This window comes from Sminthopsis crassicaudata, chromosome 5, assembly GCF_048593235.1.
Source record: "Sminthopsis crassicaudata isolate SCR6 chromosome 5, ASM4859323v1, whole genome shotgun sequence".
In the NCBI taxonomy this organism is placed as follows: domain Eukaryota; kingdom Metazoa; phylum Chordata; class Mammalia; order Dasyuromorphia; family Dasyuridae; genus Sminthopsis; species Sminthopsis crassicaudata.
In genome coordinates, this window is record NC_133621.1 from 195157246 (window position 1) to 195171575 (window position 14330).

A 14330-nucleotide genomic window follows, 5' to 3' on the forward strand; every position below is an offset into this window, starting at 1 on the left:
AGAAAAAAAGCGCTTTCCTCACAGAGTTATTGTAAAGATCAAGTGAAATTGTAAAGCGCTTGGCCCCTCAGCTTTCTCTCCCTTGCAGGTAGTAGGTCCTAAAGCATACTTGTGAAGTGACTCGGCTTCTGCTTGGATGAGAGAGGAAAAGCCCGGAGAAGTGATCTCTCCCCTTCAGACATAGACCCTTGGGCTTGGGGGTTGTATGGCGCTGGGGGCCGGGCCGGGAGTCAGGGGGTGGGGAAGTGCGGTGAGGGGAGGGAAGGAAAACAGGAGGAAGAGTGTCTTCCCATCTGCCCTGTAGCCCAGCTCCCATCTCTAAATCTGGGACAGGTCCTCCTGCTCTCCAACTCCCGGGCTCCTACCGTTCTTAAGCCTCAGTCCCGGCTCACAGAGAGGCGGCATCTGTCCACCCCTGGGAAGAGAGTCAGTCACCCTCCCTCCGTCGCCGCGAAGGGCAGAGCTGGGGACACGCACTGGCCGGTGTCCAAAGCACAGACGTCTGGGCAGGTAGACAGACAGGGGAGGATGCTGTTAGGAGCATCCCAACAGATTTTCAGTCGCTCCCTCCCCCGCGCCCAGCGTTACAGCAGTATAGCCCCCTGGCCCGTGTCCAGGAGATGGAGAGAGCGGACCGACTGCTGCGGGCTGCGGGGCCCACCAGCCCCCCCTCTCTCCACGGCTGGGTTTTTCCAGCTGGAGCCTCCCTCCCTCCTCTACCGCAATCACTGAAAGCCGCTACTCCACCGCGGCTGCTCCCGAGCATCCTTTATTTATTTATTTATTTGCTTATTTATTTCTTTCCTCTTCCCTCCCCCCCCCCCCAGTACCAGCAGACCCCCCTCGGAGTCAGAGAGAGCAACGTTGCAGTCCGTCAGGGAGAGAGTCCCCGCTGTAGGGGAGGAGGCGGCTGAGAGAGAGATCGTGCGCGGAGCGGAGGGAGAGCCCGGCGCAGGAGGGCTGGGCAGCTGGGCAGAATCTCCGCGCGTCCCCTCCGTGCCCCTCCAGCCGCCTCTCCCGGAGCCATGAGCGCTCCTGGACAGAAGGCTGAAAGGAGAGATGGGACCATGGGCGGGAGCGAGCACGAGACGGAATTACGGGACAGAGCCCACCTGAGCCAGGAGCGGAGGCTCAAACAGGCTACCCAGTTCGTCCACAAGGACTCCGCTGACCTCCTCCCGCTGGACAGTCTCAAGAGGCTTGGCACCTCCAAGGACCTGGTGAGACCCCCGGCCCCTACCTCTCCCCTGCCCCGTTGGGTCCCGGCTTCCTGGTCCCGGGACCTTCCCAGAAGGAGCGGGGGCCACCAGAGCGACTTTCGGAGATCCATCCCTTACTTAAAGTAACGTGGGGGCGATCCCACCAACTTGGGGTATTCACTGCGCCCACTGGTCAGGAGGCCATGTCGGATGTCTCTTGTCTGGGGAAGGGGCTGTTCAGCATCTCACCTTTGACCTTAATGTCAGCCTAGAGAAAGCAGGGTCCAGACAAGTGGAGGGATGCTAGGACAGGTATAGAGGCTTGAGGGAGAAAAAAAAAAAAGGCCCTTGGGATGCCGGGAAACTTGCTATCAGTAGAAGGGAGGAAGGAATACAGAGAAGGCCGGGACTGGCCTCTCCAAATCTATTTTAGCCACCAAAGAAAAAAAGGGTAAGAGGATTCCGATTTCAAAGCAGCAGAAATTACCAACAAGGTAATTTCTCCTCTCTCCGGAATTACCTAAAGAGCCGCCTGGCTTCTCGGCAGTCCTTCCTACCCTCCCTCCTCCTGGATATCAGAGTTTGGGCTGTCATTTGATGAGGTATTTTCCTTTCTGACTTGGTCTTCATCATTTCTCCCCTGGCTCAGAGGCATTATTCTCTGTTAACAGTCATCTCCCAGAAGAGGTCTCTCGGGACATTGCTGATTTTAGAGGGGAGGGCAACTGAAAGGGAGAGAGTAAGGGTTCCCCCCCCTTTTCCTGCTCTCCTTATGAATCAGAAAAAAAGTCCATTTTGGGAAGCTCTGAGAAATCTATGGGGACATGATGATAAGGAATGAAGGGCCTATGAGAACAGAATGTAAAGGATTGAAATAGAAAAAGTCACAGGGAAAGAGCTAGAAGAAGGCAAGAATGAAGATAATAGAACCATGAACATGTCAGTACTATCCCTATAGCTGCCCCCTTCTATTTCTATCTATAGCCCCACTCAATTGCCCTGGAGATGCCACCAAATACCTAGAAAAAACTGTCAGAACAATTACCTAAAACCAGGAATTCTTTGTGTCATGGATCCCTTTGGCAGTTATGATCTAGGAAGCCTTTCTCAGAATAATGCTTTTGAATGAATGAATGAATGAATGAATACATAGGATTACAAAAGAAGCCAATTGTATCCAAATACATTTAGTAAAACATTAACAATAACAATTATTAACAATAGTTAAGAACCCCTGCTTAAAAAGTATTCTAGTAACTTAGGGCCTTCTTGTGACAGCTTCCTCCTTAAGGAGGCTAAGAGAGTGGAGGCTTCTCACGGCCCCTCGTACTCCATCCCTGCCTTTGCCAGCAAAAGGTCCTGGCTCTCTGTTGTTAGGATGTAAGCCAAGAACCCTAGTTGCCAACTCACCAAACCCTCTGTGTACCACTCAACCCCTTCCTCTCCAAATCTATTTTAGCCACCAAAGAAAAAAGGTAAGAGGATTCAGATTTCAAAACAGCAGATCCAGATTTTATAGAAACAGAATTCCCTATAGCTGCCCCCTTCTATTTCTATCTATAGCCCCACTCAATTGCCCTGGAGATGCCACCAAATACCTAGAAAAAACTGTCAGAACAATTACCTAAAACCAGGAATTCTTTGTGTCATGGATCCCTTTGGCAGTTATGATCTAGGAAGCCTTTCTCAGAATAATGCTTTTGAATGAATGAATGAATGAATGAATACATAGGATTACAAAAGAAGCCAATTGTATCCAAATACATTTAGTAAAACATTAACAATAACAATTATTAACAATAGTTAAGAACCCCTGCTTAAAAAGTATTCTAGTAACTTAGGGCCTTCTTGTGACAGCTTCCTCCTTAAGGAGGCTAAGAGAGTGGAGGCTTCTCACGGCCCCTCGTACTCCATCCCTGCCTTTGCCAGCAAAAGGTCCTGGCTCTCTGTTGTTAGGATGTAAGCCAAGAACCCTAGTTGCCAACTCACCAAACCCTCTGTGTACCACTCAACCCCTTCCTCTCCAAATCTATTTTAGCCACCAAAGAAAAAAGGTAAGAGGATTCAGATTTCAAAACAGCAGATCCAGATTTTATAGAAACAGAATTCCCTATAGCTGCCCCCTTCTATTTCTATCTATAGCCCCACTCAATTGCCCTGGAGATGCCACCAAATACCTAGAAAAAACTGTCAGAACAATTACCTAAAACCAGGAATTCTTTGTGTCATGGACCCCTTTGGCAGTCATGATCTAGGAAGCCTTTCTCAGAATAATGCTTTTGAATGAATGAATGAATGAATGAAATACATAGGATTACAAAAGAAGCCAATTGTATCCAAATACATTTAGTAAAACATTAACAATAATTGGAGTAGTTGGGAAGTTTAAGTTGGAGCCAGAAGAAGGGGGTAAAGCCACTTAGATGTACTAGCTTCCCCCCAAAGTAGGGCAGGATGCTCATTTATTCAGGCAGACAATATGGTATTCTCTTAGACTGGGATAGATTTTTGATTTATTTTGCTATTTTTTGGCCTGAGATTTCATAAAATGAAGGAGTTTCTGGTGAGGGACCTTCTTCTCCCCTTGTAGACTGGCAAGGTAGAGTCATTGAAATAATAATGTTATTATTTAATTTTATTTAATATTTGTTTAATTTAATATTACTTTAATAAAAAATAATAGTCATCTAAATAATAGAATTCAGTTATCCTATTTAATAGCCTGAAGACAGTAGTACTACAGAAGAGAATTGGTCAGGTCAGCTGATGAAACTGAGCCTGTAGCCCCTTACTCACAACATGCTTCATTATTTCAGGACTTTGGGTCCTGGGACTCTATTTTGGGGAGCGAATTGGGAGAGGGGGGAAAAGACAACATCCCAGCTCTCTAGCTTGCCTGATTGGTGAACTGAATTGCAGTCAACCATGGGAAAAGGGGCCTCCGTGGGAAAGATGGGAGGGAAAAGCTGGAGAGATAGAAAGGAACAACTCTGCTGGCAGTCCCAAAAAGCTCTTTGCCCTTTTCCCAGAGCTAGTCCCACTGGCATGGCAGTTCAAGCTGTCAGGGAACAGCCTCAGGGGGCTCATTAAACCTTGGGATATAAAAATCCCAGGAGCTGGGCAAGAAGAGCAGGTGAAGGGGAGGAAGAGTGAGGGAAAGGAGAAGGAAGCCATTGATATCTTCTGTCTCCATAATATTTCTTAACAGCCTAAAGGGAGGGTATGAAGGGAAGGAGAGTCTTCCAAGTTCAGAAGAACCTACTTCTAATAGAAACCCTAAGTTGGGGACAAAGTCTCTGACAGAGATGATCCTGGAATAAAACTCTCCTTGCCTAATTAGCCAGTTTGATCATTGAGATGATTGTGATTATCTTTTCACCATTTTTTTTTTCATTGCATTCTCTTCCAGTACCATTCTGGCTGGTTTTAACAAGATAGGCTCTAGAGAGGGAATATGTTTTGGTTTTATGATTCACTGACCTCAATTAATAGGCTTTATTATGTATCCCAGGAAACTCCATCCCTTTCCTGTGACTCTCCATACCTTATTCTTTCCTACTCATCCCCTTTTCCTACCTAGTCCTGGGAAAAGGGTAGAGTTGGGAATGGGGAGGCCCAGACACTGCATTTAACTCTTGTCCAATTGTCTCATGATGGAGCCAGCAGCCACACAGTGTGATCCAGCGTCGCCTGATGGAAGGGAATCTGGACCAGTTTCTCGGGGAGTCCTCCTTGGTTTGGGGCCAAGTTCATGGAGCAGAGAGTACTAGAAAGCCCAGCAGAAAGGAGACCCCGGCTCTTCTTGTCCACTGTAAGGTGAGAGGAGCCTCTGACCATCATCATGGAAACTAGAAATTGATCCCTGGAAAGGGTTAACTGTGGATGTCTCCACCTTCTTTCCCTCTGTACAGGGGGGTACAAACATTCCTCAGATTTTCCTCTTAGTCTAGGTCAGAAGATGGAAAGCTTTTCTTGCTTCTTTACCTCTATCAGTTTTGCTACTTCCACCCCTGCTGTTTCCCCTTTGCCCTAAGTAAACTCATAGAGAGTGTGTATATATATGTGTGCATGTACATATGCATATGCACACATATACATGCATGCATGTGTGCATAAGAATATTATCTATACTATACATATGTGCATATACTCTGATTTTCATTTGTGAATTGTGAACACATGTGATTACAAGATTGTAAGTGGATATATTTTGGAGGGTAGGATTATATACCCATGTATATACAATTATATATGTTTGTATATATACATAAATGTATGCATATAACTGGATCTTTTCTTTGAAGCTTTTTTTCAGTAACCCTCTCTTTTGAAAAAAGAAAAGAAAAGAAAAGAAAAACCAAATCTCTGTAACAAATATGAGTCATCAAACAAAACGAATTCCCATAATGGCCCTGTAAAAATGAGCTTTGTTCTGTTCTTTGCATCTGGTACTTCTCTGCCAGCAAGGGGGTAGCATGCATCATCAGTTCTCTGGAATAGTAATTGTGATCATTGCACTGAACAGAATTCTTAAAGTTTTCAAAGTTGTTTGTCCTTACAATGTCGATGCTAAATAAATTGTTCTCCTGGTTCTACCCATGTCACATTGATTGAATTTATACAAGCCTTTCATAATTTCTTACAGCATAATAATATGCCATTATATTCATGTACTAGAATGTGTTTAGGTATTTCTTCCCCAGTTGAGGAATACTTTCTTAGTTCTTTGCCACAACACAAAGAACTGCTATAAATATCTTTATATATATAGATCCTTTTCATCTTTTTTTTTTTTTTTAAACTCTTTGGGTATAGACCCATTGATGGGTCAAAGGCTATGAACAGTTTGTAGATGTTTTGAGCAAAGTACTAAATGGCTAGACTTGTTCACTGTTCTCTCAACAGTGCATTAATGAATCAGTTTAACCAGTTAATAACATTTGTTATTTTATTTTATTTTTTGGTCAACTTTGTCAATTTGATAGGTATGTGGAGTTGGAGCTTGATAAATATGTAGAAGTTTTCACCTTAGTCTCTGGGAATGCAAAGATGAAAAATAATATGGGACTGGAGCTCAGGAGAAAGATTAGGGCCATATATGTGGAAGTCATTAGCGTAACTGTAATTAAACCCTTATGAGCTGATCTCATCTAGGGAGATAGTTCTTACTCTCAAGGAACTTGCAGTCTAATAGGGTAGTTAATGTGCAAATTGTATTGTTTAGGATAAAATAAAGAGAGGTATGAAAAATTCAGAGAAGGAAGGCTCATTTTTAACTGAAGGAATGATGGAAGGCTTCATAGAAAAGGTGGGCCCTAAAAAGGAAGGGAAGAATTTTAACAAGAATTCCCTGCAGGTATAGAAGATTAAATTAAGAAATGACTCATACAACCATGAATATATATGAGAATGTATGGTGTAAGAAGGGGAATATTATGAAATAAGGTTGAAAAATATGTTGGAACCAGGTTGTGGTATATTTTGAATGCTAGAGTAAAGAATTGTATTTTATCTTTTAAGCACTGGGGAATACTAGAGGTTTTTGATTAAGGAAATGCAGAACTATATATTAGCAAGATTTTTCTGGCAAATATATATTACAAACCCTTCATCTCTTTAATGACATAGTGAATGGACAGAAGGCTAAATTTGGACTCAGAAGACTCCAAATGGGGATAAAAGGGCTATGTGAGGATGAAATGAGATGATATACATATAGCACTAATATACTATGTAAATGTTGGCTCTTACTGAAAGATAATACAAAGTTTATGTTTTCTAATCATATACCAGACATTGTGGTAAGCTTTAGGGATGCAAAGACAAGTGAAACAGTCCTTTCTTCTAGGAGCTTCAGCCCAGAGAGAAAACATGTACAACAACAGAGATGTTCAGAGCAGATCCAAGGGGAAAGCACTCACACATTTTTAATGACCATGGAGGTGATGGCAGGAGGCCGCCCAGCTGGGGCCAAGTCTGGGAAGATGCCCCTGTAGAATGGTGGCTGGCAGCCTGCTGCTGGCCATTGCTCTTTTTAGTTGCAGGTGCCAGAGTAGGTTGCAAAGGTTGGGGACAAACGATAACAATGTTCTCTTCTGACCAGAGGGGAAAAATGTACAAAATGAAGAGGTGGAGCATGTATCCAAACTAGATTAGCTTCAAAGCTATCCCACTCTGAAGGATCTGGCTCTCTTGATAAGGATCAAACTCTGAATTGGGTCAGGAAAAGGCTGAACTAACTGGTTATCAATTAGCAAACTTGAGCATGAAATCTGATGGGACACTTTTCTAGGACTCATGCAATAAAAGCAACTGACATAATTTCCAAATACTTTACAGTAGTTAAAAAAAAAAACAAAAAACTCAGCATTGACTAGCTTAGTAGAGGTTTTTAATCTGGAGTCCACAAATTCCCAAGAGATCCATGGATAAATTATAGGTGGTCTATGACTTTATTTTTTCTTTTTTTCCCCCTTTTTAAAAAAAGTTTTATTTTTTTTCTGGTTATACATGTACATTTCTTTATGAATCATGTTGGGAGATAAAAATCAGAACAAAAGGGAAAAATCACAAGGAAAAAACAAACAAGAAAAAGGAAAAAAAATCATCATAGCATGTATTGATTTACACTTAGTTTTCCTAGTTCTCTCTGAATGTAGATGACTTCTTTTAATATTTTGATAACTCAAATTCCTTTATAATTCCATGTATTTTATGTTATGCATCTAAAAACACTATTCTGAGAATTATTGGGAAGAGAGGGATGGAGTAAGACATGATATAAAACAGGTTAAGAACCTCTGTGTTAAGGGAATGATGTTTCTCTGAATAAAACTCTGGGCAGTACTATGAAGATGGGGCTCATTCTGAATCTGCTCCTCAAATGTTATTCATATACATGTACCAAGCAAGAGGAGCATGATCACCTACTTCCTGAAGGCTAGCTCTCAATGTCGCTCCACAATGGCTGCATAACTCATATTTTTCTATTGATATTCTATGATTCTTCTAAGTGGAAGAAAGGCATTAAAGACCACTGTTTGAATGCTTTCTGTTGGCAGCTATTAGATCCAGCTCTGCCTTTCCGTTCTTGCAGACCTGCCTTTTTTTGGAATGATTGAGTAGGATGCAGGATTTCCCCTTATTTTTTCCTGTCTACACTTAAAAAGGTTGTCTAGCAGAAAACTGTCTAGCCCATTTCTGTCAAACAATAACATTTAGCATCTTTTGTAGCCTGGAAGGAAAAAGACACCACCAGGATAAATACCCGTTCCAGGATCCTGGATGTAGACGAGTTGCTTCTCTTTGACTAAAGCTTTTATCTCTTACAAGATCTATTACAAGAGACTAAAGCAGAAGTTTAGCATCTATTTATAATATGGCATGACATATTACTGATGTGACAGGTTTTGCAAGTCAGACAGTAGGATAAATTTAATCATAAGAAGATCTAACCTAACACTAAATTGCCTGTCGTCTAAGTTAAGTTTTTTTAAACTAAGTACTTCAGCAATATGCCAGTACTGGGTATGGTTATTTACAGTGGAACAATTTGAAGTAATATATTATGCAGTTGAACAACAACAAAAAGAAGAAGAAAGATATTTTTAGAGGAAAAGCTCTAGCATCTGGAAGAATCAGAACAGGCTTTATGTATATGGTGGTTCTTGAATTGATCCTGGAAGGAGACCAGGGATTCTAAGAGGTAAAGATAAAGAGGGATTACATTCTACTGAAAGGTAGACTATAACTAGAAATAGGAAATGGAATATTGTATATGATGGAGAATAGAAAGGCCAGTATGTCTGTAGTGTTTGTGACAGAGGTTGGGACTAGGTTGTGTAAGGCTTTCATTGTTAAAGAGAAGAATTTCCCATATATAGGGAGCTAATGTAACTAATGGAATAGGGGAAAACATGGTTAGACTTGCTCATAAGAAAAAATTGTTTTGAACACTGCAAGGAAGACAGATTGGGTTAAAAACGGTTAGGAAGCAGACCACTTTAGCTATTGAAATAGTCGAGGTGAGAGAGCATAAGGTCCTGAGTTAGACTGGTAGCTTTGTCAGTGGAAGAGAAGTGGACAGGACTTGGGGCTGGAGGCAGATCTGGGTTGGGGTGGGCTGGGAGCAGCACTCAGAATCCCATTAGGTATCAAAGAAATTGTGTTAGTAGAAAAGATGGAGATCTGGTAACTGATTAGTTATGTGGGGTGAGAATGAGGAATTTGAAAGGTGATACTAAACTTGGGTGACTGGATGGTTGTACTCCCAACAAAAATTGAAAATTTTGGAAAAGGCGAACTTCTGGGAGAAAAGACAAATTTCGTTTTGGACATGTTTCATGTGAGTTATCTATAGAACATCTGGCTTGAAATAGATAATAAGCGGTTAGTGATGTGGAATGGAGTTCAGCAGAAAGCCCTTGGTTAGCATATATAGTAAACATATATATAGATATAGATATTATATATAGATAAGGGAGTCATCAATATAAATAATATTGATAATGATTATGATTTAAGAAATGATGACAATGATAGCTTCAGAAAAATCTAAAAAGACTTATTTGAACTGATGCAAAGCAAAGTAAGCAGAATAAGGAGAACATTGTACGCAGTAACAATAATATGATGATCAACTATGAATGACTTGGCTATTTACAGCAATATGATGATCTAAGGAAGTTCTGAAGGATTTATGATGAAAAATGCTATCCATTTCCAGAGAAAGAATTAGAGGCTTTCAGACTCTGATTAAAGCACACTTATAAAAACTGTATTTTTCTTGATATTTTTTGCTCTGTGTTTTCTTTGACAACTTGGCTAATATGGAAATACGTTTTGCATGACTCACATGTATAAGCTTGACTTTTCAAGGAAGGATGAAAAGAGAAAATCTGGAATTAAGAAATTTTTTAAATAAATGCAAAAAAATTGTTTTTATATGTAATTAAAAAGAAAAACCCATAACTGATAAAAACCCATGACTTGATGAGGTCACCAAGAAAGAGTATAGCAAGAGAAGAGGAACAAAAGACAAAACCGTGGGATAACACACCCTCAGTAAAAAGACAAGATACCTAAGAAGAACCATAAAGGAAAACTGATAAAGGAGAATCAGGTCAGAACAATGCTATTAAAACTCAGAAATAAAGATAGTATTCAAGAGGAAAGCATAGTCAACAGTAGCAAATACTGCAGAGAAGTCAGGGAAAGTGAGATTGGAAAAAGACCATCGGGTATGGTAATTATGAGATCACTGATAATCTGGGAGAAGAAAGCTTCAATGAGTATGGAGTTTAGAAACCAATTTTCTGAAATTTGACAAATTTCAGGAGAGAGAATAATAGTGTATATTGCTTGTTTTCTAATTTATCTGAGAAAGGGGGAGGGGGGAGAATGATCACTAGGCAACAGGGAAGGACCTAATGGAGGAGAGACTGAATATTAGGGAAAAGGAAGCATATCTGGTGAAGATGGAAAATGAAATAAGGACTTGTAATAACTGTTAATATTTATAAAGTGATTTAAGGTTTGCAAAGCACTTTTTAAAAATAGTATTCTCATTTCATCATAGCAAACTTGGGAGGTAGATGCTATTATTATTGCTATTTTACAGATGAGGAAACTGGGGCAAGACTGGGTTTAGGGACTTGCGTAGGCTCACTATGTAACTGAGTTCAAATCCCCAGTCTTTTTGATTTCAGGTCCAGTGATCCATTGAATCGCTTAGCTGTCTTGTATTGGGGTAGACTTGGTAAGAAGATTCACCTCTTTATTCAAGCTTGAAGAAGACAGTTGTGAGATGTGAAGAAGATAAAAGGGAGTTCTCAGCACATGGCCATTTTTTTTTCAATAAAGCAAAAGACAGACAAGGTTGTGAGAGTAAAGGAAAGGAGGGTGGTGGTTGTGGGAAGCTTAAGGAGCTTCTTTGGAAAATAGGGTAGAGATCTCTTTAGGAGTCAAAGGATTGTCTTTCTATCCTGAGGGTCCAGTTGGTAGCGTAGAGGGCGATGGCGAAGATCCCAGGGAGTGAGCCTCCTGGGTATAGCTGGGTGAAACAGGTTATGAGAGTAGATTCAGGGAATGGGAAGGCTGGGTGTTTAATAGAACAGCAATAACACGTAAGCTGGACAGGAATTGGGGTGAAGGGGAAGAAGCAAGCCAGCTATTAAACTTCTTGAGAAAGAAGAGAGAATAAATCTGATTGCCTAGAGCAACAGCAACTAAGATCTACATTGGGTGACAGATCTGGATAGAATAAATATCAAAGGAGGAAAAAAAGTGGTGGTGGCAGAGGGGAATGGCTGATGGTTCCCTGTCAAGTGAAGAAAGTACTCGGATATCCATGTATATAAGAGACTGAACTCAACTCTTTTCTATCTCCAAGTGACATGTCCTCCTTACCTAAGAACTTCCTAATGTGAAGTTCCTTTCCCAGAAGTTCATTCCTCTTCCCAAATGGGGACCTTTCTCCTTCAGTTCCCCAAATATCCGTCTTTTGGTTCCATATCTATTGTTTGATTCAATATTTCCTAAATTTGTGATGTTTTTCATTTAACTTCATTCTTTTCCTCATTCTACCTTTTTATTGTGCTAGTCCTGGCTTTCCCATTTAATCTTTTTCTTTTTAATTGGGGAGTCAATTAAATTTCTTCACTCTTCTAAAGAAAAGTGCACTGATTTGGCAGGGGGTGGAGGAGGAGGAGAGAGGAATGGAGGCAAGGGAAGTTCCTGGGGTTGACCCCAACTCATTCAGTCCATTTGGTTTCCTCTCACCCAGTGCCGGGACCAGATATTAAGAGTGGCAGTGGATACAGGTACCCAACACAACCAAATCTCTGCCAGATGCCTCAGTCGCCTTGGGTAAGAACGTGATTCCCTGAAGGTATGAGGGGGTATATAATAGACATGACTACATGCAGTAGGACTCCAGGAAATGGTCAGCAGACCAAATGATTGGGGGAGGGGTTGACTGACTGATAATTGGGTCAGCCATAACCACTGCTTCTCTACCACAGGCTAGGGGAGGGAACTCTAACAGCCCCAAGTGGGAAAAAGGCTTCTGGACCCCTGACCCATGTGGAGCAGCTGGAGCTGCAGTTAGGGCAAGAGACAGTAGCATGCTCAGCTCAGGTGGTTGGTAAGTTTTGACTTTTATCAGTTTTTTCATATTCTCATCTCTTCTACCATTCTTTTTGTGGTTTAAAAAAAAATCCACAAAGAATTATTCTTCCCATCTCCTACTGGTAACTGGGAACCCCCTCTACCCCGGTGTTCCCACTGTTCCCATTCTTTTACAACATTTCTAGATCTGGGAGATGTTAAGTAGTGACACCCTTTGGGTGCCTTCCAGCTTTTTTCCTTTGCTCCTTCCATTTCTAGATGATGAGAGTCCTGAATTTTGCCTGGGATTGCAGACACTGGTATCTCTCAAGGTAAGATGCCTACCCTATAGTGCCTGGTGGGAGAGTTTATGCCTGGGACAAGAAATAAGGATCTGGGAGGTTACTGGTAAGAGGAGCTCTGAATTAGGACTCAGAATTTCTAGTTTCAAAGCTAAGCTTTGTTTCTCAGATACTGGAGCATTTCCTGGCCTGCTTTCTCCCAAGTAAAATAGGAGGGCAGGGTCTTGCTCTCTCCCAGATGGAAATTCAGAATGAGAAGATGGAAAGAGATAATTTTAATAGAGATTGGAAAGAAATGGGTGGGGATTGTGGTTATTATCTCAGAGGAAGAGAGAAGATAAGGGGTGGGGAAAAGATAGATGCAGACTTGTTGGGTAAATTGTTTTATGGACAGAAATCTATGGATGAGGAGGACTTGCTCCCTGGTAGCTTTTCTACATGGTTGTTCAATTTCCTTCTCATATTTTTTCCCAATAGTGCTGTATTGACCTGGAGCATGGTGTGCTACGGCTGAGATCCCCTTGCCCAGAGCTACCATTCCTGCCTTTCCACCAGGAGCCTGGCCAGTGACAACAATCCCTGTCTGTCCCCTGGAGAAAAAACAAAACCTTAGGGGAAGAGTCATGGGCAGTGGCAGGGCTGCCCACCCCCTGACCCTTATTCATATGTTTTGTTTGTCCACATGCATTCTTTGCATTTTCACCAACTTCTATATAAAAGGCCACATCCTAAATAAATTGGAGGAGTAGGGAAGTAAATGTCTTTAGCAACTATGGATTAGGGTAGAATTCATGACCAAACAAGGGATAGAGAGAATCACAGAAGATAAGATGGACAATCTTGATTACATAAACTGAAAAATTTTTATACAAATAAAATCAGTGCATTTAAAATTAGAAGGGAAAAGATTAACTCAGAAATAAAATATTTTCAGCAAGTTTCTCTAACAAAAGTTGGATTACAAAATAGGTAAGAATCTGAATATAGGAAGCTATTCTCAAAGCATCTGAACTGGCAGTTCTTAAAGGAAGCAATTCAAGCTTTCAATAGCCATATCTAATCAATAATGATAGGAGAAATAGCCTTGTTTTTCCAGGAGATAGTCCTCAGAATGTTAGGGAAAGTTTTGAACTAAGGTTTCTTTTTTCCAAAACTACTCCCTAATTCCTCAAAAGGCTTTCATAAAAGAAAGAGCCCTCAGGCAATGATGTCTCAGAAAGTGATGAAACTTAGGACTGGAGTCTCCGAGATTTGGTAACGAGTTCATTTGCATGACTGCCAGGTCCCCATCACTGATACTCAATATTGTTCCTTAATGTCTTAACATCTGCCACACCATATGAGTCTTCTTGATATCCATCACCTAACAGCTATACCTCCTAGTAGCTCCATGGCGGATGCTCTGACACTCACCGTTCTAATTCCCTGCATATCAGTTCTTTAATAGTTTTTTTTTTTTTTTTTCCCCCCCCGGATGCCAACCCACCTCCTGCTGCCTGGCCTTGATCCTATGTTGGTCCCTACATTTTCCTGAATTATAAACTCATTTGTAATCTTTCCCACCTCGGCTGCTTTTGTGTCCTCTATTTGGTCTGGTATTAGACATGATTGTTATTGTTTTTTTTCTTTTTTGTTTACTGATGACTTCTCTTCTTTAAGCTAGTCATTTTTAAACATATGATCTACCCTATGTGCCCACCATCAATTTTTCCTTTAAGTAAAG

At 41.3% G+C, this 14330-nt stretch overlaps 1 protein-coding gene across 1 annotated transcript; it reads left to right on the forward strand.

Moving 5' to 3' along the window:
• Positions 1–259: 259 nt before the first annotated feature.
• Positions 260–14169, forward strand: NRIP2 (nuclear receptor interacting protein 2). The gene is made up of 7 exons (XM_074269293.1): positions 260–510; positions 828–1220; positions 4863–5015; positions 11983–12065; positions 12221–12342; positions 12585–12637; positions 13085–14169. Exons 2-7 carry the CDS (start codon positions 1026–1028, stop codon positions 13175–13177), a joined length of 699 nt encoding a protein of 232 aa, XP_074125394.1. The 5' UTR covers positions 260–510; positions 828–1025; the 3' UTR covers positions 13178–14169.
• Positions 14170–14330: the final 161 nt, after the last annotated feature.

Excerpts from the sequence above, each read along its gene's own strand:
- NRIP2 (XM_074269293.1), top strand. The coding sequence starts at position 1,026 with ATGAGCGCTCCTGGACAGAAGGCTGAAAGGAGAGATGGGACCATGGGC. Across the intron at positions 5,016-11,982 it reads CTCTTCTTGTCCACTGTAAG|TGCCGGGACCAGATATTAAG; the intron begins GTGAGAGGAGCC and ends CCTCTCACCCAG. Across the intron at positions 12,066-12,220 it reads AGATGCCTCAGTCGCCTTGG|GCTAGGGGAGGGAACTCTAA; the intron begins GTAAGAACGTGA and ends TCTCTACCACAG.